Source organism: Rattus norvegicus, chromosome 10 (assembly GCF_036323735.1).
Source record: "Rattus norvegicus strain BN/NHsdMcwi chromosome 10, GRCr8, whole genome shotgun sequence".
Taxonomy (NCBI): domain Eukaryota; kingdom Metazoa; phylum Chordata; class Mammalia; order Rodentia; family Muridae; genus Rattus; species Rattus norvegicus.
The window spans coordinates 86,839,818-86,861,706 of record NC_086028.1 but is presented as its reverse complement, the minus strand read 5'-3'; the positions used below and the strand labels follow the sequence as shown (position 1 = coordinate 86,861,706).

General features: G+C 46.8%; 2 protein-coding genes across 8 annotated transcripts; both read left to right on the top strand.

Annotated features, from left to right (window-relative positions):
* The first annotated feature begins 138 nt into the window (after positions 1-138).
* Ptges3l (prostaglandin E synthase 3 like) lies at positions 139-7,439 on the top strand. Of its 5 annotated transcripts, none has more exons than XM_008768222.4 (7): positions 140-279; positions 579-733; positions 832-898; positions 1,010-1,108; positions 3,055-3,144; positions 5,570-5,623; positions 6,333-7,439. In XM_008768222.4, exons 2-7 carry the CDS (start codon positions 666-668, stop codon positions 6,348-6,350), a joined length of 396 nt encoding a protein of 131 aa, XP_008766444.1. In that variant the 5' UTR covers positions 140-279; positions 579-665; the 3' UTR covers positions 6,351-7,439. The 5 variants fall into 5 exon arrangements, with proteins under 5 accessions (XP_063124322.1, XP_008766444.1, NP_001386391.1 ...); NM_001399462.1 differs by having other exon boundaries at positions 227-279; positions 620-733; positions 6,333-6,709; XM_063268252.1 differs by lacking the exon at positions 5,570-5,623 and having other exon boundaries at positions 139-279; positions 620-733.
* Positions 7,440-7,629: 190 nt separating this feature from the next.
* Aarsd1 (alanyl-tRNA synthetase domain containing 1) lies at positions 7,630-20,833 on the top strand. 3 transcript variants are annotated; one of them, NM_001034109.2, is made up of 12 exons: positions 7,726-7,777; positions 7,892-8,023; positions 10,737-10,896; positions 12,856-12,913; positions 14,027-14,183; positions 14,278-14,394; positions 14,633-14,763; positions 15,067-15,133; positions 15,282-15,373; positions 15,768-15,822; positions 16,664-16,758; positions 18,641-20,833. In NM_001034109.2, exons 1-12 carry the CDS (start codon positions 7,739-7,741, stop codon positions 18,774-18,776), a joined length of 1,239 nt encoding a protein of 412 aa, NP_001029281.1. In that variant the 5' UTR covers positions 7,726-7,738; the 3' UTR covers positions 18,777-20,833. The 3 variants fall into 3 exon arrangements, with proteins under 3 accessions (XP_063125862.1, NP_001029281.1, XP_038942691.1); XM_039086763.2 differs by lacking the exons at positions 7,726-7,777; positions 7,892-8,023; positions 10,737-10,896; positions 12,856-12,913 and having other exon boundaries at positions 14,253-14,394; positions 18,641-18,840; XM_063269792.1 differs by lacking the exons at positions 15,067-15,133; positions 15,282-15,373; positions 15,768-15,822; positions 16,664-16,758; positions 18,641-20,833 and having other exon boundaries at positions 7,630-7,777; positions 14,253-14,394; positions 14,633-14,675.
* Positions 20,834-21,889: the final 1,056 nt, after the last annotated feature.

Sequence of the window (21,889 nt, the reverse complement as noted above, 5' to 3'; positions counted from 1 at the left end):
TAATATCCTACCTACAGGGTCTAGAGTAGCCCTTTCCCTGGACAAAGAGGGTAGATATTGTATTCCTGATCTGTTTATATCTGAAGACCCCCGAGATGTAGTAAACGCTCCCAGAGTCATGGAAGTCACTTTTACTGTCAAGCCACCTTTCCCTCCCTCTCAACCCTTCCTCCTACCATATAAGGAGAGGCAGCTGCTAGAGGCCTTCTAGGATCTAAAGATAGAGGCCTTTCTTGGGACTCCAAAAGCCACGGGGCAGCTTGGAGCCACCATGGAACGGTGAGTTTCAGGCCGTCTTAGTACAGGACCTACATACTCTCCTGCCCGTTTCCCTGCAGATTTTCTGCCCCTCATCTTGTAGAGGCTGTTGATTCCCGTCAGAGCCCCAGACTCCAGGTCTCTGTGACTGGGTGAGAGGCGTTGTGGGATCTGAATGTACTTTCGAATTCCTTACTTCCCTTGTCTCTCTGGGTTTATTCTCGCCACCTCCACTCACTCCCACCACTCCCCTGACTGGTTCAATGGCACCGCACACGACTCTCTGGTCTCCTCCCTCTACCTTTCCATATTGCCTTCAGTCTTGCCCACCCCTACCAAGCCCCACCTCCAACCTCTTCAGGCAGCACGCCCGGACTCTGTGGTACGACAGACCCAAATATGTTTTCATGGAGTTTTGCGTTGAGGACAGCACTGACGTCAGTGTGCTCATTGAGGACCACCGCATCGTGTTCAGGTAGTAGACTGGCCTGGAGTCTCAAGAACTGTTCCTATCTTCCTGGTCTTTCAAAAACTTGTCCCATCACTTCCTATTTCTCTTTACCGTATCTTTAGCTGCAGGAATGGTGATGGTGTGGAGCTGTACAACGAGATTGAGTTCTATGCCAAAGTGAACTCCAAGGTGAGGGCAGGGTAAGGATAATCAGATCTGGACAGAAAGGCTGGCCAAGCAAGGAAACTGGAGGTTTATCCTAAAACTCAGTCTCTAAAAGTGAGGCATCCTGTCTGACAGGACTCCCAGGATAAGCGCTCTGGTCGCTCCATTACTTGTTTTGTGAGGAAATGGAAGGAGAAGGTGCCCTGGCCTCGACTCACCAAGAAGGATATAAAGGTGAGTGTGTAGGGAGTGGTCTAGTGCTGTGCTCTCTCTGTGCACCCAGGTATCAGTTATATCTGGAATGGTGTTTGCCTTCTTTCAAGTCACTATTGAGGGAGTCCTCTGGGTCCTGTGTATTTGATCTCCCAAATATTCTGGAATCTATGTATTTTGTATTTCCTTCTAGTCTAGACACCATCCATCAGGGTTTGCTGGGAGAAGTAGGTTTTTGTTCGTTTGGGTTTTTTTGTTTGTTTGTTTGTTTTGTTTTGTTTTTGTTTGTTTGTTTTTAAAGATTTATTTATCTTACGTATGTGAGTACACTGTTGCTGTCTTCAGATACACCAGAAGAGGGCATCAGATGTCATCACAGGTGGTTGTGAGCCACCATGTGGTTGCTGGGAATTGAACTCAGGACCTCTGAAAGAGCAGTCAGTGCTCTGAATCACTGAGCCATCTCCCCAGCCTGAGAAGTAGGTTTTTGTCTGTGTTTGCTTTTGTTTTTTTTTTTTTTTCTTTCTTTCTTTTTTTTTTTTTCAAAGCTGGGGACCGAACCCAGGGCCTTTACCACTGAGCTAAATCCCTAACCCCTTGCTTTTGTTTTTGAGTCAGGCTCTTTCTTTGTTGCTGAGGCTGGCCTTGAACTTGCTATCCTTTTGACATTACAAGCGTGTGCATGACATAGGCATTCCTATGCCTGACTTTGTCCCATATTTTCTGTCTCATTTCTAAGCCACTCATTCCATTGTTCCCAGTGCGCTCTGTTAAATATAACCTTGAGTTTGTCTCTCCCACACTGAAGACCCTTTGGTAGCAACTACTCCTCTAAAAGCTGAAAGTTGGCCACCTGCTGGCTGAATCTCGCTTTTACATTCATTCAGTAGGTTTTTTTCCATAGTTAAAAAATGATTCTGGGGGGTTGGGGATTTAGCTCAGTGGTAGAGCGCTTGCCAAGCAAGCGCAAGGCCCTGGGTTCGGTCCCCAGCTCCGAAAAAAAGAAAAAAAAATGATTCTGGGGGTTGGGATTTAGCTCAGTGGTAAGAGCGCTTGCCTAGCAAACGCAAGGCCCTGGGTTCAGTCCCCAGCTCCGAAAAAAAAAAAAAAAAAAAAAAAGAAAAAAAGAAAAGAAAAGAAAAGAAAAAACAAACAAATAAGATTTTAGTATTTTTATTGTAAACTATGAGAGATGACCCAGTTTTGTTTTGAATTTTGGGTCTCTCTCTCTCTCTCTCTCTCTCTCTCTCTGGATTTTGGTTTTTCAAGATAGGGTTTCTCTGTGTAACGACCCTGTCTGTCCTAGAACTCAATTTGTAGACCAGACTAGACTCAAAACTTGGAAATCCACCTACCTCTGCCATCTTGACTGCTGGGTTTAAAGGAATGTGCCACCACACCTGGCTAGAGAAACCCAGTTTTTAAAATCTTTTTTTAAAATTTTATATGAGTACACTGTAGCTGTCTTTAGACACACAGAAGAGGGCATCGGATCCCATTTCAGATGGTTGTGAGCCACCATGTGGTTGCTGGGAATTGAACTCAGGACCTCTGGAAGAGCAGACAGTGCTCTTAACCACTGAGCCAACTCTCCAGCCCGAGAAACCCAGTTTTTAAAAGCAGAAGCTGCTCTTCCATAGACTCAGGTTCAGTTCCCAGCTCACGGCACCTCAGAAGTCTTGCTTGGTTGAGTCCCAGGATGCTCTGTGTTCTGTTGACCGCCCCAGTCCATCAACCCCTGGAGGGTAGAACTCTGGGTTTTTTTCAGACCCTGTGTTTTTGGCGTCGTGTTTGGCACCAAGTAAGTGCCGGTGAACATTTGTGGCTGCAGCTTGTGGGACACGTTGGAGCACTGTACCACACTGACCTTTCCCTCTGAGGTCCCCACCTGTGCACACGTCCCAACCCTTTCCCTGCACCGTTGCTCCTGTCCTCCCTGCTGTGACTGTCTGTGCTTCTTCTCACAGCCCGTGTGGCTCTCTGTGGACTTCGATAACTGGAGAGACTGGGAAGGAGATGACGAGATGGAGCTGGCGCAGGTGGAACACTATGCAGAGGTATGACGCACAGCACCTGCCACTCATCTTCACCATTCTGTGTCTATGTGCACATCTCTGCTGTGGAATCTACCACTGAGTAGTCCCAGGCGGGGATACTGGGACTTCCTCAGCAGGCCACTCACTGGTGCTAATATCCTGTACATTTGATTCATTGCATATTTATCAGAAACGAGAGAAATTAGTATTAGCGACATTTAAAAGAAGAAAAATGAAAGATTTATTATTTATCTATTTTCGAGACAGGATCTTAACCATGGAGTAGTCTGGAACTCACTCTATAGACCAGACTGGCCTCAAACTCAAGGCATCCACTTTTGCCTCCCTAGTATTGGGGTTAAGGGTGTGTTCTACCTTGCTTAGGGTTATTTTTATTTAAGTGTGTTGTGTGTTGGACCCCCAGAGTTACAGTGGTTGTGAATTGTCTGATGTGTGCATTGGAAATAAAACTTGAATCCTCTGGAGGAGAAGCAGGTACTCTTAGTTTTGAGCCATCTTTAAACAAACAAACAAACAAACAAACAAACAAACAAACCAGCCTGGTGGTGTTGGCACAGGCCTTTAATCCCAGCACTCAGGAGGCAGAGACAGGCTGATCTCTGAGTTCGAGGCTAGCCTGGTCTACAGAGTGAGTTCTAGGACAGCCAGGGCTACACAGAGAACCCTGCCTTCAAAAACCATTCTTTAGGGGTTGGGGATTTAGCTCAGTGGTAAGGCCCTGGGTTTGGTCCTCAGCTCCAAAAAACAAAACAAAACCATTCTTTAAATAAATAAACCCACCAATGTGATAATTTTATTTATGCATTGGTTTATTTATCTATTGGGAAGGACAAATGCACACAAGCCCTGGTACCCATGTGGAGAACAGAAGACACATTTTGGGAGTCTGTTTTCTATTTCCAACATGGAGGTCCCAGGAATTGAACTCATATCGTCAGGCTTGGCAGCAGTTGCCTATTCTTATTGAGCCATCTTGCGGGACCATATTGGTAAAATGCCCCACAGCCTCATTTACTGTTTGTAGAGCAGTGTCAGCATTCTGTAAAAATGTAACAAAACCTCTCCCACCGCTCTATAGTTGTTGTTCTCATGTGTGATTCTAGGTGGTTTCCTAAGCTAGTAAGGTTCATAGGAATCTAATACTAACCGCCATAAAGCTCACAAGTCACCGGTTCCCCATAAACAGCGCCTGCCATGTGTGGTTTGGTTTTAGAAGACCAGAAACTCCTTAATTCAAATTGTAAAAGAACTCACAGACCCCAGACCTGGATTGACATGGAGGGTTCCTTCTGAGTGTGTTTAAGATGATTTTTTTTTCCTTTGTAAGACAAGGTCATCCTATGTAGCTTAAGCTGGTCTTGAACTTCCTATCCTCCCACCTCAGCTTTGTGAATGCTAGAATTATTGGTCTGTGACACCCACTTTAACCACTTTAAATTAGTTTTTTTTTTTTTTAATTTTCATCATGGTTTGGTATTTTTTCTTTTCTTTTCTTCTCTTTTCCTTTCTTTTCTTTTTTTTTTTTTTTTTTTTTTTTTTTTTTTTTTTTTTTTTTTTTTTTTTGGAGCTGGGGACCGAACCCAGGGCCTTGTGCTTGCTAGGCAAACGCTCTACCACTGAGCTAAATCCCCAACCCCGGTTTATTATATTTGTATGAGTGCACTGTAGCTATCTTCAGACTCACCAGAAGAGGGCATCAGACCCCATTACAGATGGTTGTGAGCCACCATGTGGTTGCTGGGAATTGAACTCAGGACCTCTGGAAGAGCGTTCAGTACCCTTAACCACTGAGCCATCTCTCCAGCCCAGTATTTTTATCATGTTTATGTGTGCCTTAAGGAGTTCTGTGAGCCATGTGTACTCAGGTGAGGGAGGAAGTCTGAGAGCACAACTGTCTGACATGGTGCTGGGAACTGAACTTGGTTACAATGTAAGTGCTCTTAACCATCGAGCCATCTCTCTAGGCCCTGCACGCCTTCCCCCTTTTTGTTTTGTTTTAAGACAGGACTTCTCTGTGTAGCCCTGAATGTCCTGGAACAAGCTTTATAGACCTGGGGGGCCTCAAACTCACAGAGCTCTGCCTGCCGCTGCCTCCTGAGTGCTGGGATTAAAAGGAAGTATCACCACTGGCTGGCCCCGGTGCTTTTGAGTCAGGGTCTCATGAAGCCCAGGCTGGCCTTGTAGTGCGCTTAGGCTGGCCTTGAACTCCTGATCTTCCTGCCTCTACTTGTTAAGTTCTACTATTGCAAGCAAGTGCCAGCATATTTACCCTGTCTGAGGTTAACTTTTGTAAGCCACCAGGTAGGTTCTGGGAACCAAAGGCAGGTTGTCTTAGAGAGCAGCAAGTGGTCTTAATCTCTCTACTAACATTCAGACCGTTCTTCCCTCACCCCTCCTCTCTTGTGACCGTTTCTTTTCCCATTAGCTTTTGAACAAGGTCAGCACTAAGAGACCTCCCCCTGCCATGGATGATCTGGACGTAAGTAATACTTTCCCTAGGTCTTTCAGTTTCCCTTTACCCTTTACAAACAGCACTTTAAAGCTGGATCCGGGGGCTGGAGAGATGGCTCAGAGGTTAAGAGCACTGACTGCTCTTCCAGAGGTCCTGAGTTCAATTCTCAGCAACCACATGGTGGCTCACAACCACCTATAATCAGGTCTGGTGCCCTCTTCTGGCCTGTAGTTGTATACATGCAGGCAGAAAGCTGTATGATGTATACATAATAAATAAATAAATAAATAAATAAATAAATAAATAAATAAATAAATAAAGATTTATTAAGGCTGGATTCAGCTCAGTGGGAGAGTTCCCACCATGAATAAGTCCCAAAAAGGAAGAGGAGGAAAAAAAAACCCACAAACATATAAGAATGTGTATCCCATTCTCTGGCGCACGGTAGTTCTCTGCATGGTAAACTAAGTCTGAGTCTGTTCTCTCAGCCTCCTGCTTCTTCCTCCCCACCCTAGAACAGGAGTGCCTACACTCTTCAGAGCAGTAACACCATTTGAAATCCTCAAAACAAGTAGCACACATTAGAGTCCTGTTTACTGAGTCCTGGTGCTTTACCTCATTCCCCAAAGTTAGCCTCCTAAGAGACATGACTTGGGATTTTAAGAGAGCAGGGCAGGTGAGCAGCATCTGTAAAGGTCGCCATAGAAACCACAGGTGCTTTGTCTTCTCCTTCCAGGATGATTCTGACAACTAACTAGCTCTCTGTGACAGTGGACCTGGGGAGGAGGCTGTAGCTACCTCCTGTCGTGCTGAGGAGCTAGGATGGGCTGTCCTTCAACTACTTCCTTGTGCATCAGGATCCACAGAGACCTCGGAACTCTTCCAGAAGCTCTCTCTGAAGGGTCCCTCTCCATGTGTTAGGTCTTCCCCCTGGGCACCTAAGTGTGGTCCTGCATCAGATGGGGTGGGGAGCTGACAAGTGGGGCTGCTGACTTCCCACTGATTTGACTAAGAATCTGTGCTTGGGATGCTTGGGTTTTTGGGACACGTGTTTATATGTGGTAAAGCAAAGGCCAAAGAAGAAAGAGATTATAATAAATTCTAGGAATGATCCTTCTCTTTCCTTCTTGCACTTTCCCCTCCCTGTGGAAAGCCCCTTCTTTCTCAGAGCTTCTGGCTACTTTTGCAGTGGGAAGATGTTACACAGACTTCATCTCACCCAGATTGGTCCCTGTGACCCCTGGACCTTTAGCTTCCTGTACCTCTGTGGTCAAGAGTATATAGTAGTGTTTTTGTTTGTTTGTTTGTTTTCAGAAAATGAGAGTTTCGTTCTCAGTGCCCACACCAGGTGGCTCACAACCACCTGTAATTTGGTGCACATACACATAAGTAAAAAATAAAATATTTTAGGGCTAGAGAGATGGCTCAGTGGTTACATAAAATAAATCTTTAAAAAAATAAAATATTCGCAAGGCCCTGGGTTCGGTCCCCAGCTCCGAAAAAAAAAAAAAAAAAAAAGAACCAAAAAAAAAATATATATATATATTTTAAAAGTCCAAATTATCGCTGGACAGTTGTGGTGAATGCATTTCATCCCAGCACTTTAAAGGCAGAGGCAGGAGGATCTCTGTGACTTCGAGGCCTGGTCTATCATGCAAGTTCCAAGACAGCCAGAACAGTTACACAGTGAAACCCTGTCTCAAACAAAACAAAACAAACAACCCCTCAAATCCAAATTATCATAAACCATAGCTTTCTGAGTTGAATTTCTTCCCTTTGGCTTTAAAAAAGTTACATGATGAAATCTTATGGATATTGGTTTTAAATAAAATATTAACATATGTGCCTTGTGTCCGGCCCTCTCATTTCCACCTCTATGGAGCAGGGCCTCTGCTGGCCAAATTACAAGGCCTCAGGAACTGAATAACATCTTAGTTGGAGCTGTGAATTTAATTTTGTGGCTCTCAAAACGGTGACAAAGCAACACAGAACACCTACAGTTAGCAGTTTTGGTAAATTTGTTAAAACCGTAGCCCTTCTGGCTGAGCTTAGTAACGCTTAAGAAAATTTGTCCCACATCGCTCTCCGTCCGCCGCCCGGCTTTTCTGCGCGCGCGGATTATCTCTGGCCTAGAAGACTGCGATGGCGTTCCTGTGTCAGCGCGACAGCTACGCACGGGAGGTGCGGACCGGTGGGCGAGGGTCCTAAGGACGAGGGTGCCATCGGGAGGGAGGGTGGATGCAAGCTCCAGTCTCGGCGTAAGAGGATAATGCGTACACTCCTCTCTCCGCGCAGTTCACCACCACCGTGGTCTCTTGCTGTCCCGCCGAGCTACAGACGGACGGGAACGGCAGCAAGAAAGAAGTGCTGAGCGGTTTCCAAGTGGTTCTGGAAGACACCCTGCTTTTCCCCGAGGGTGGGGGCCAGGTACTAGGAGCAGCCTCAGCCCGACCACCCCCCTCAGGAACGCCCACATTCCAGTTCGCTCCTGCAGAAAATGCGCTCGCCCTTTCCCAGCCTCAGTAAATCAGAGGGACGTGCGTTCATTGTGTTATTCATTCAGCACATGCTTATATAGACAAGACACATGCAGTGTGTCATATTCCAGGCGCTTAAATAGACTGAACAAGACAGTGCTATTAAATGCCTGTATGCCAGGTGTAAGTAATGACAATGTCACTAGAAATAAGCTTGGTAAAGGGAAAGAGTGGTGGAATGCTCGCCTCTGCAGAGAACCTTCTGGACTACTCGGTAGTTGTCTGTGAAGGAAAGGGGTAAGCCAGTGCAGGTATTTAGTGGTTCTGGGGCAAGAGAAATATTTCGGGTAGACAGAATAACTGTGCAAAGGCCCTGAGATGGAAATCAGCACGAAACATTTTACAGCGACTAAGTTGCTGCTCAGAGAGTTCAGAAGAGGGGCATTGCCTTTACAGAGAGACCTTTCAGTGCTCTGAGGGAGAGCCTAGCTACAGCTTTGGAAACAAGAGTGCCGCCCAAAGTGGGCGTTATAGGAGGGGTCTTTTTTACCAGCCGGGTTGATGGTATAAACAAGGTCAGTGAAACCTTGAAAGAATCACTGAATCTACATAAGTGTAACGGGCAGTGCTGTAGTGCCTGATCTTGTGCGTGCTGAGGACAAGCTAGAGAGCTTTGGAAGGGTGATTGATGCTAGTTCAGAGGGCCTTGGAGGGTCTAGGAAGGTATAGTCTCCTTTCAGGAAACCAATGAACTGTGGAGGATCTGAGGCAAAGAGGAATTCGGTAGACCCGTGTGGGGGTTGGGAGGAGCCCCAGGTTTTGCTTTTTATTTTTTATTTTTATCAGTTCCTTATTTTCCCACATCCCACATCTGATCTGCTAAAGAAAGCCCCTTGACCCCCGTGTCTATAGAATGCTTCTTCTTATTTTTATTATTTTTTTAAAGATTTACTTATTTATTTTATGTAAGTACACTGTAGCTGTCTTCAGACACACCAGAAGAGGGCAGTGGATCCCATTACAGATGGTTGTGAGCCACCGTGTGGTTGCTGGGAATTGAACTCAGGACCCCTGGAAGAGCAGTCAGTGTTCTTTCTTTTTTTTTAAAATTATTTATTTATTATATATGAGTACACTGTAGCTATCTTCAGACACACCAGAAGAGAGCATCAGATCTCATTACAGATGGCTGTGAGCCACCATGTGGTTGCTGGGATTTGAACTCAGGACCTCTGGAAGAGCAGTGAGTGCTCTTAACCGCTAAGCCATCTCTCCAGCCCGCAGTCAGTGTTCTTTTTTTTTTTTTTTGGTTCTTTTTTTCGGAGCTGGGGTCCGAACCCAGGGCCTTGCGCTTCCTAGGTAAGCGCTCTACCACTGAGCTAAATCCCCAGCCCCCGCAGTCAATGTTCTTAATCACTGATCTATCTCTAACCTGTAATCCTGCCAGCCCTGAATTTTCCCTATTAGACATTACTTCCTTGTCTTCCTGATTTCCCAGACTGTTAGGTCTCTTTAGATTGAGTTTCTGTGGCGAGATCTGTGTATCTTATCTACATGTTATTTGGATAGCTTGTAGCAGCTGGCACTAGATACTTTTCTATTATTTTCTTAAAGGATTCATTTATTTTATTTATATAAGCACACTGTAGCTGTCTTCATGCACACCAGAAAAGGGCATCAAATCCCATTACAGATGGTTGTGAGCCACCATGTGGTTGCTGGGGTTTGAACTCAGAACCTCTGGAGGGGGAGTCAGTGCTCTTCACAGCTGGACCATCTCTCCAGCCCTGGATACTTTCTAAATAATGAATGATATTGTTTAATCTAATTCTGGTGCCAATGCTGAGGTATGTGTGGTTAAAGGCAGGAACACTCAGACCACTTTAGACTTTTTTTTTTTTTTCTTTTTTTTCAGAGCTGGGGACCGAACCCAGGGCCTTGCGCTTGCTAGGCCAGCGCTCTACCACTGAGCTAAATCCCCAACCCCCACTTTAGACTGTTAAATATAACCAAGTCAGTGGTTCTCACCCTTCCTAATGCTGCTACCCTTTAACCCAGTTCCTCATGTTGTGACGCCGCTCCACCATAAAATTATTTTGTTACTACTTCGTAATGAAATTTTGCAGTTATGAATTGTGACATAAATATCAAATATTCAGGATATCTCATGTATGACCCCTTGAAAAGGTTATACAAACTTCCAAGGGGTCGTGACCCACAGGTTGAGAACCACTAATTTAAGGTGCCAACAGAAAGGATTTAGGATCTTTTGAGTTTTACTAAAATCTTCAGTGCTGGGTGTATTTCCTTTGGTTTTAATTCTGCTTTTCTGCCCCCAAAAACAACACATATAGGTGTTCAAATCGAGGACAGAGAATCCCGTCAGGGGGTTGGGGAATTAGCTCAGTGGTAGAGCGCTTGCCTAAGGCCCTGGGTTCGGTCCCCAGCTCCGAAAAAAAAAAGAAAAGAAAAAAAAGAAAGAAAGAAAGAAAGAAAAGAGAATCCCGTCAGGGAGTCAAGTGGGCCCCCCTCATTTGACATTGTCTTCTCTTCGACTAGGAGGCTCAGATTCTGGGTCTGTCTCTCTGAGAGCTTCCCTTGGAGGCTTTTCTCATCTAGGTAGGGTGAGCCCTGCCCCAAGGTTGATTACTTCTTTCCCCTAGCCTGATGACCGTGGCACCATCAATGACATCTCTGTGCTGAGGGTGACCCGTCGTGGGGCCCAGGCCGATCACTTCACGCAGACACCTCTGTCCCCTGGGAGTCAGGTCCAGGTCCGGGTGGACTGGGAGCGGAGGTTTGACCACATGCAGCAGCATTCAGGTAAGGGCCACAGGGCAGGGACATCCAGGAAGATAGGCTGTGAATAGCCACGTGACAATGTCTGAGCTGGGGTTGCAGGTCTCTAGGGATCCAGGCAGTATGGAGGGAATATTGTGAAAACAACATGAAGGTTAAAGTTCCAGAAGAACTGTTGGCCTTTTTCCCTCCTTTTTAATTTTGTTCAATTTAATTTAACAGGGGAAGGGGGAAAGCACATGTCATTATGCCTGTGGAGGCCAGAGGACAACTTGTGGAATTCAATTCTCTCCTTCAACCCTATGGGTCTGTCTCTCACAGCATCTCCTCCCTGTCTCTCACAGCATCTCCCTGTCTCTCACAGCATCTCCCTGTCTCTCACAGCATCTCCCTGTCTCTCACAGCATCTCCTCCCTGTCTCTCACAGCATCTCCCTGTCTCTCACAGCATCTCCCTGTCTCTCACAGCATCTCCCCAATCTCTCACAGCATCTCCCTGTCTCTCACAGCATCTCCCCAATCTCTCACAGCATCTCCCCAATCTCTCACAGCATCTCCCTGTCTCTCACAGCATCTCCCCAGTCTCTCACAGCATCTCCCTGTCTCTCTCAGCATCTCCCCAATCTCTCACAGCATCTCCCTGTCTCTCTCAGCATCTCCCCAGTCTCTCACAGCATCTCCCCAGTCTCTCACAGCATCTCCCCGTCTCTCACAGCATCTCCCCGTCTCTCACAACATCTCCCCGTCTCTCACAGCATCTCCCCGTCTCTCACAGCATCTCCCCAATCTCTCACAGCATCTCCCCAGTCTCTTGGGTCATTCATTCAGCATCTCCTCAGCCACTCAGGTCATTCCAGATGCCTCACTGGAGACAGTGCGGCAGTAACTGAGTGTCTCCATCTATCCTCAATTATCTTTCTACTTCCTTCTACCACAGTCGTCCCAGTCCCCACACTCGCCATCTTCCCTGTGGACCTCTGACTGGTTTCCTCATGTGCAGTCTTGCTCCTCTGTACCTCAGCCCAAACTGCCTTTTCTTTTCCTCACATTAGGGGCGAAATCCAGGGCCTCATGCCACAGAGCAGTCCTTTTATTTCCTTGTACTGCTGCTGGTGGTTGCACCCAGGGCCTTGCTTGTGCTAGCCAAGCCCTCTGCCACAGAGCAGCCTCAACAATCTTTAAAAAAATAAAAGAAGGGGTTGGGGATTTAGCTCAGTGGTAGAGCGCTTGCCTAGTAAGCGCAAGGCCCTGGGTTTGGTCCCCAGCTCCGAAAAAAAGAAAAGAAAAAAAAAAAAAGAAAATGAGATCACCTCACTCCGTTGCTCTTCAAAATCTTCCTGTTGTTCTTGTGTATAAAGCTGTTACCAAGGCCTACAGACCTTGCATATATATTCTGACCTCATCAGGACCCCCACAGCTTGCTGTCTGCACCTCCCACTGCATCCATCTTTTTGAACAGACTACTGTTTCCTCCTCAAGGCTTTGCCAGTTCTTTACGTCTTCCCTCTTAATTCTCCCTCTTCTCTCTTACTGCCTTCTTCCTTCTCATCAGTCAGGAGTGCAGGTGCACCTTGGAAGTCGAGCTCTGTATGCTGCATGTGGTAGGTGTTCAGTAAACATTTGTCAGATGAATGAATGCCACACACCAGAACTCCAACTCAGACCCCACTTCTGAGGAGATACTTTGCCTTGGCAAGTTATTGTGAAGTACCATTGTAAAGCTATAGGGCGAATTCTCAAGCCAATCATGGATCGATCTGTCTGTCTGTCTGTCTGTCTTCTATACTCCCCACCCCTTCCTCAGTGCTGGGAATGGACTTAGAACATTATACTTACTAAGCAAGCACTCTGTCACTGAGACAGACTTCAGCCCTTATGGTTTTCAGTAAAAATGCCTGTCCGGCCTTTGGTTGAGTGTCTGAGATGACATTATGGGATGTGTGGCTGGGCTTTTCACTTTGCTCCTGTCTCACTCTTGGCTCAGGGCAACATCTCATCACCGCTGTTGCTGACCTTCTCTTTGGGCTGAAGACAACATCATGGTGAGTAGAGGCACACGGTGTGCTAGGTCCCCGTGCCAGGTTAGGACAGGAAAGGGAAGGACACTGTTCAAGGTGCCTGTCTTTTGAAGACTGGCTCATGGATGCTCTTGTGTCTCTTAGGAGAAATGTAGGATGAGACAGACATCTGCCTTTGATTGGGAAACAACAGAGTTTAGAGCCCAGAGAAAAATTGATTCCACCATTGCTTGGCTTTGGTCCTGTTCTTTATTTTTTTTCTTTATTTATTTTTTTAGTTCTTTTTTTCGGAGCTGGGGACCAAACCCAGGGCCTTGCGCTTCCTAGGCAAGCGCTCTACCACTGAGCTAAATCCCCAACCCCTATTTTTTTTTTTAGATTTTTTATTTATTTATGTATGTGTGTACACTGTCACTGTCTTCAGACACATCAGAAGAGGGCATTGGATCCCATTACAGATGATTGCGAGCCACCATGTGGTTGCTGGGAATTGAACTCAGGACCTCTGGAAGAACAGTTAGTGCTCTTAACCATTGAGCCATCTCTCCAGTCGTCCTGTTCTTTATTGTGCTTCCTTTGTAAAATGGAATGGCAGTCTTTACTTATGGGGCTGTGTGTGTGTGTGTATCCAATAAAATCATTTATATGCTTTTTTTTTTTTTTTTAAAGATTCTTTCTTTTTTTTTTTTTTTTTTTTTTTTGATTCTTTTTTTTTTTGGAGCTGGGGACCGAACCCAGGGCCTTGCGCTTCCTAGGCAAGTGCTCTTAAAGATTCTTTCTAAATAGCCCTGGCTGACTTTGTAGTTTGAGGCTGGCCTTGAACTCACAGCCATTAGCCTCCTGAGTCCGGATAAGTGTGGCCCCCACCTCTTTTGTTATGGGAGCCTCAACTCACTGTGTATGTGCAGGCAATCTTTTTTTTTTTTTTTGAGCTGGGGACCGAACCCAGGGCCTTGCGCTTCCTAGGTAAGCGCTCTACCACTGAGCTAAATCCCCAGCCCCTGTGCAGGCAATCTTAAAGTCCAGTCCTCCCTCCATCTCCCAAGCATTAGGATTCTGGGCTCGCACCTTCAGGCTCAGTGTGAACACGCCTCAGGAACTCCCAGCATGCTGTGCCTAAGCTTCTTGTTCTGACAGGGAATTAGGGAAACTCCGGTGTGTGATCGAGTTGGACAGCCCTTCTGTGACTGCTGAGCAGGTAGCTGCCATCGAGCAGAGTGTCAATCAGAAAATCCGAGACCGGCTGCCCGTGAGTGTGCGAGAGCTGAGCCTCGATGACCCTGAGGTGGAGCAGGTGAGAAGAGAGCCGGCAGCAGTTTTCTCAGAGTGGCTCTCCAAGGGCTCCTCATCAAATTTCAGACAGCCCTGTTACCTTCCCTCTGTTCCAGGTGAGGGGCCGGGGCTTGCCCGACGATCATGCTGGGCCCATTCGAGTTGTTACCATCGAGGGTGTTGACTCCAACATGTGCTGTGGGACGCACGTAAACAATCTCAGTGACCTTCAGGTGAGAAAGGGCTGTGGAGTATTTGAGGACCAGTATGGGAAGCAGGGCTGGGGTGGTTGGTGAGTCTCTCAAGTCTCTCCTTTGTTACTTCAGACCTAAAGAGGGGGTCTGGTCTCTCTTGCCTTTATGTCCTAAGACCCACTGAGGGGTGTGTGTGTGTGTGTGTATCTGTGTGTCTGTCTGTGTGTGTCTGTATGTCTGTCTGTGTGTGTCTGTTTGTATTACCCCCTTGGTATAGGTCATTAAGATTCTGGGCACTGAGAAAGGGAAAAAGAACAAAAGCAACCTGATATTTCTGGCTGGGAACCGGGTACTGAAGTGGATGGAGCGAAGTCATGGAAGTGAAAAGGCCCTGACCTCACTACTTAAGTATGCCCTGCCCTGCCTTGCCCCGCCCCGCCCCCTGCTCCCAAGGCCTGCACCCCAGGGCTTCACATTTCCACCTGCTGGAGAGACAGAGTGACCTGCTCCTGTGGGTCAGGTGCTCTGGATAGCAGCTCAGATCCCACAGAATGCTTTAGTCCCGTGTCCTACCTCCCAATTGCTAAGGACCTCGTCAAATGTTCCCATCTTGAAGAAGGTACCCCAGCAAGGAGGGTATCATTGATTTCGGTCCCCAGCCACAGAAGGGCCTGGGCAGCTGGTCCTTCTCCATTAACCGTTGTCTTATAGGTGTGGAGCAGAGGATCACGTGGAAGCCGTGAAAAAACTCCAGAATGCCACCAAGCTCCTGCAGAAGGTGATTGGTGCTGTGGGGAGTGAAGAGGGCCTGGGCCCCTCACCTGGGCCCATATGTGGATTCTCAAAGGGTTTGAGGGCAGCACAGGAGGATAACGATTGCGCTCTGTTATCTTTTCCGCATGTCTGAGTTCTCATATCCATTTCAGAACAACCTGAACCTCCTTAGAGACCTGGCTGTGCACACTGCCCACACCCTCAGGAGCAGCCCAGCCTGGGGAGGCGTGGTCACACTACACAGGTGAGAACTGAGAGGCCCAAGTCTCAGCCTCTTCCACAGTGCAGTGCACACTGGGGTGTGGGTTGCTGAGTGGTTGGTTTACTAGTGAGCAGACCCCAGGAAGGGTGCTACTGAGTTCTGGGTTTGATAGTAACATCTTCACTGTAACTACATAGGTTTCATTAGCTCTTTTCCTGGCATCCCTCACCATCTAACAGGTCTGCGAGTATCTTGGGACTCCATGGGTATAAACCGATGAGAGTGAAGGCGTCTTCTCTATGCTAAGGGGCCTGGGACTTTGTGCACTCAAACAGGAAGCAATGAGAACTGTCAGTTCTCAAGAGGAGGAACCTGGCCTCCTAAGGTGTCACACCACCACTTCCTCCTGGGTCTCATTCTGTGTCCTTTGTCATAGGAAAGAGGGTGACTCTGAATTCATGAATATCATCGCCAATGAGATTGGGTCAGAGGTAAGAGGAACAAGAGAGTCCGCTTTCACTATGTAGAGGCCCTGGGAGGTGTGAATGAGGAGTTAGCTTAGCCAGAGTCCCTTCAGGTTAACACAAGAAGAGTTGAAAAAATTTGATCCAGATTGTTTTCCAAGCAGTAGCTGAGTTCAATCTCTGTTGTTAGGAGAACTTGAAAGCCACCTAGATCCGTGTGCTGTGAGAACGTCGGGTTGGTGAGACCCTTTGAAAGCCTCTGCCCCAAGTCTCACCTGCCTTTCTTGATCCTCATAGTCCAGCATAAGAGGTTGCCCTTACTTCAGACCCTTTACAGAAGGCTTCCTGGGGCTCAGGCCCAGGTCTCTGTGATTCTGCTCGGTACACAGCACTGAGTCTCACGGAGCTGGTCTAGCCCAAGAGACAGGTGTTGTCAGCATTTGTAACTTGGAGGGACAAATGCTGGAGGAAGAACACATTACTTAAAGAGAAGGAGCGGCTTCAGGGCCAGGTCACAAAGCCTGCTTAGAGGTAATCAGGTAGCCAAGGAGCAGAGTGTCCAGCAGAAGGAAGTGGTATGGTGGTTTAGGCAATGGCGCATAGGGTGTCTGGTTCAGCATAGACAAGAAAGGGTGGTGGAAGTGAGACTGTGAAAGGTTTCTTCTACTCAGTATGGTTGCCTTCTGCGGCCTTTTAGTGTTTAACCTCCTGGCCATTCTCATAAAGCTTGTTGGCCCAGCATGCCAGGGTTGAAGACTACAGCATCATCATTGATAACATCTCTGTGGTTTAGAGGATGGTCTGTTCTTGACACAGGGCTTAGGGGAGTCAACCCCATGTGTGCTCATCTCCTTGTCCTACCTTCTAGGAGACCCTCCTGTTCTTAACTGTGGGGGACGAGAAAGGTGCTGGGCTCTTCTTACTGGCAGGCCCGACAGAGGCTGTGGAGACCCTGGGGCCCAGGTAATGTGAGTGGCTCCTGTGAGGTGGGGAGGCTGTGTACTTCTGGCGTATGGATGCAGCCTTGTGCTACTTACACATCTGTGATGTCCTTGGTTCATAGAGGCACGTGAGGCAGGCTGAGCAGATGTGCTCTGATACAGGCAAACCTCGTTGGACAAATGCTGGACCTTATGTCATGCCCTTGAGGTCTCACATTTAAAGGGGCAGAAGGAGACCAGAGCCCAGGGCTTCTGTTTGTTTGTTTGTTTTTTTAAAGATTTATTTTATTTATTCCATGTATATGAGTACACTGTCGCTGTCTTCAGACACACCTGAAGGGGACATCGGATCCCATTACAGATGGTTTTGAGCCACCATGTGGTTGCTGGGAATTGAACTCAGGACCTCTGGAAGAGCAGTCGGTGCTCTTAACCGCTGAGCCATCTCTCCAGCCCTTGTCTCTGTTTTTAAGCAGTGGTTCTCAACCTCTCAGTGCTGAGATCCTTTAATACACTTCCTCATGCTGTGGTGACCCCCACCATAAAATCGTTTTGTTGCTACTTCATAGGTGTAATTTTACTACTGTTATGAATCTTAATATAACTATCTGAGAAGCAGGATATCTGATATGCCACCCCTGTGGACAGGTCATTCATCGTCCACAGGTTGAGAACCACAGTCCTAAAGCTAGGTCTTGTCTGATATGGTTCTTGGGGAACTGGGAACAAATGTTTCCTCATGGCAGATTGGGATCCAAAACCAGGCCAAAGTACAGCTAGCAACAAAGTCACATTTGGTTTTACTAGGGTTACTTATAGGAACAAAAATTATTCAACGATAGCTGTGTCACCAGAGCCCAACCCAGCATGGGTGACAGCTCCCAAAGCTGGGAACCTGGAGCTTACTGTGTGAAGAATGCACACGTGGTATTGCGTCTTTGCCTGTGTAGTTGCTGTCCCTGAGCTCTGAGTCACACAGCCCTTTGCTCTCCCTTGTCTGCTTCTGCCTCTGTGCAGCGCAGCCCACTGCACTGGTTCTGCCCAGTAGTTCCCCCCCCCCCTCTCTCCCTCTCTCTCTCTCTTTCTTTCTTTCTCTCTGTTTCTTTTGAGACATGGTTTTTCTGGGTAGCCCTGGCTGTCCTGGAACTCCCTCTCTAGACCAGGCTGGCTTCTGTCTCCCAAGTACTGGGATTATAAGCGTTTTTTCTTATAATCCTGTTTTTTTTTTCTTGTTTTTTTTTTCTTGTTCTTGTTTTAATTACATTCAGAGGTATATGACTCCTGTCTTTTGGGGGCATTAGAATTTTCAGTCACCATTGGCTCTCTGGAGTTTGTGTTCCTTGGAAACATCAAAGGAAAACATAATTATTTATAATGGAGACTCATAACAGGCATCCTTAGGTGGCCTTAGTGTGGTTTGGCTTGTAAACTGTCCCTTCCTCCCTCCCTCCCTTTTTCCTCTTTCTTGGACGAGGTTTTATCCTGTAGCCCAATCTTTTGACTCTCCTGTCACCACCTCTCAAGTATGTACCAATATAGACGATTTTCTCTTTTTTTAAAAAAAGATTTATTTATTTTATGTATATGAGTACACTGTCCCTCCCTTCAGACACACCAGAAGAGGGCATCGGATCCCATTACAGATGGTTGTGAGCCACCATGTGGTTGCTGGGATTTGAACTCAGGACCTCTGGAAGAGCAGTCAGTGCTCTCAAGAACTGAGCCATCTCTCCAGCCCCGACAGTTTTCTTAAATAGTCTCCGAGGCTGGCCTCAAACTTGCAGTCCTCCTGCATCAGACTTTGAGTTCTAGAAATCACCTAGTCCGTCCCTCTAGACCCGAGGACCACCCTTGGCTTTTGACTTCTCACAGACTGTCTCTGAAACCATCTCTCCATTCTCCAGGGTAGCTGAAGTCTTGGAAGGCAAAGGAGCAGGGAAGAAAGGCCGCTTCCAGGGCAAGGCCACCAAGATGAGTCGACGGGCAGAGGTGCAGGCGCTTCTGCAGGACTATGTCAGCACACAGAGTGCTGAGGAGTGAGGGGCCAAGATGCCATCCCTGTGACCACAGCACTTGCTTGGATAGTAAAATATCATGACTCAAATATGACTGCGTACTGCTGTGTATGTTACTGTGCATGATCCGAACACTGCGTTCCAGTGCTGAGCGATTAGCACTGTGCATCGTTTCTAGCTTGGCTCCATCAGGTTGCACCCTCCAGGAGTGGACATTAAGTCAATGAAAGTTGCGGACTGATCTAGGTCCTGCCTAAGGCTTCATGCTGTGGTATAGTTGCTTATGGCTAGTGCAGGACTCGACCCAGGGCTTAGTCTATCCAAATCTCCTTGCTTTATTTTGTCTGGTTTGTTTAAAGATATATTTATTATATACACAGTATTCTGCATATATATCTGCGTGTCAGAGGGTATCAGATCCCCATTACAGATGGTTGTTAGCCACCATGTGGTTGCTGGGAATTGAACTCAGGACCTCTGGAAGAGCAGTCAGTGCTCTCAACCTCTGAGCCATCTCTCCAGCCTTTTTTTATTTTTTTGAGGCAGTCTTTGTCACCCAGGCTGGCCTCACAATCATAAGTGTTGAGATTATGGACATAGGCTTCCGGCTTTCATACCTCAGTGTATGTGTGTACACATGTGTGAACATGTGTATGGAGACAACAGCAGTTGTCCTCAAGGTACCATCCTGTTACTGGTCTTTGGCTACTTTGTGGGTTCTTCTTTCTTCTACCCTTCTCCACCCCTTTTCTTTAACCCTTTCAACCCCTTAACACTAAGTAGGAGAGAAAAAAGGATAGAGAAGGAAGAAAAAAGCTCCCTGAATCAAAAGTCAGGGGTTGGAAAGAGAGCAGTGCCATCACTAGACTACTTCCTGCTGATGAGGAGATAGAGTTCCTAGGGCAAGTTTGATCTTTGCAGTCTGGGTATCTAATTTCTTCTTCTTTCTCCTTTGTGCACGACTGCTTTTTTTTAAAAAAAAACTTTTTTAGATCTATTTATTTATTACATACATAGTGTTCTGCATATATATATGACAGACGAGGGCACCAGATCTTACTATAGATGGCTGTGAGCCACCATGTGGTTGCTGGGAATCGAACTCAGGACCTCTGGAAGAGGAGTCAGTGCTCTTAACCGCTGAGCCATCTTTCCAGCCCTGTGCATGACTGCTTAACAAACCATGACCACCACCAACAATCACCTGCTGCTCAGGGCCCTCTAAAGGGAGGGGCCCCAGAATTTCAAATGTCACACAATTGCAGAAACTATGGAGAGCACAAGGCAAATCATAGTCAGCTGCTGCAAAGTAGACCCATATCTCACACTTGGGATTAAAACAAAAACATTCTCTCAATACTTTTTCTCTCTCTCTCTGTATGTGTGTGTTTAAAGATTTTATTTTATGTCTACAAGTGCTCTATCTGCATGTATACCTATGTGTCAGAAGAGGGCATCAGATCCCATTACAGATGGTTGTGAGCCACCATATGGTTGCTGAGAATTGAACTCAGGACCCCTGGAGGAACAGTCTGCTCTTAACCATTGAGCCATCTCTCCAGCCCCAAGCCTGATTTTTTTTCACATGGGTTATCAGAATCATGTTACCTCCTCATGGCTTCAAGACAACAGCTTTGTCAACTGAACCATCTTCCCAGTTCTTCAGTCCTCTTTGTGTATGATCTGCGTGTGAATGCAGGTATACATGTATGTGTTGTGTGTATGGTGTGTGTGTGTGTGTGTGTGTGTGTGTGTCCTTCTCTGCCTCTTATCTCACCATAGGAGTGCTGGGATTAAAGATGCATGCTGCTGTGTCCTACCTGTTTACCTGTTTGTTTGTTTGTTTGTTTGTTTGTTTTGTTTTGAGACAGTTTCTCTGTGTAGCCCTGGCTGTACTGGATGGAACTCACTATGTAAACCAGACTGGCCTTGAATTCAGAGATCCACCTGCCTCTGCCTTCTGAGAGGATTAAAGACGTGAACCAGCACGACCTCGCGTGGCTTTTTGTTTGTTTTGTATTTTTTTGTCTGGTTTGTTCAGTTGGTTGGTTTACAATGTCTTAAATAAATAAAATATATGTATTTATTTTGTCTGTGTGTATGCCAAGTCTGTGGATGGCACAAAACAACTTGTGTGAATTGGTTCTCTCTACCATGTGTGTTCTGAGGATTTCACTCCGGTTGGCAGCCTCGGAGGTCAGTCCCTTTACAGGCAGAGCCATCTTGCCAACCCGGACCTGGCTTTTTATGCGGGATCCAGGGTTCTGGAATCAGATCATCTGGCTTGCAGCAAGCACTTTATCTACTGAGCCAGCTCAGCACCCTGGCCGTCTTACAGGGTACCAACCACATTCGTGAGTGCTCTGCCCGCGTCACATAATCATATCCTAAAGTCTGCAGCCTCAATGTACCCCACTGGGGAGCTGGGGACACAGTGCTGAGACCGTGGAAGGAGTAATAAGACAATGGCAGACGGGGCATTTGCTCGGCATCACTCAGGTGGGCTCTGTCCACTCGGAGCACGAATGGTTTATTCAAACTTGGGCTCACTTAGAACAAGTCATAAACCTGCCTTGCTGGGCAAACAAGGCTGTCTGGCTTACTGCTGAGGCACTCCTGCCCTCCAGTTTCTTGACCTGAACTTGGGGACATCAGCATAGTGTCCTAAGAGAAGGAACTTTCTGAAATAACTCAATTAGGAAGACACATAAACACTGGGGCAGATGACATGAAAACAGAAGTTAGTTGTGTAAAGCAGGATAAATAACTGACGACATCACTTAGGTCTGTCACAGGGTTCTTTTTTTTTTTTTTTTTTTTTTCAGAGCTGGGGACCGAACCCAGGGCCTTGTGCTTGCTAGGCAAGCGCTCTACCACTGAGCTAAATCCCCAACCCCTGTCACAGGGTTCTTAATCCAGTGCCTGGGCCAAGAATTATGTGTTCGGGGAAGGGGTAGATGAGGTTCACCAGAAAGCACAACAGAGAACAGACTGATTTGCTGGGGAAGAATCTTAGAGGGGCCTGAGAGATGGCTCAGCAGTTAAGAGTGCTTGCTGCTCTTCTGGAGATCTTGGGTTTGCTTTCCAGGACCCATATTGGGTAGCTCACAGTCACCTGTAACTTCAACTCCAGGGAAT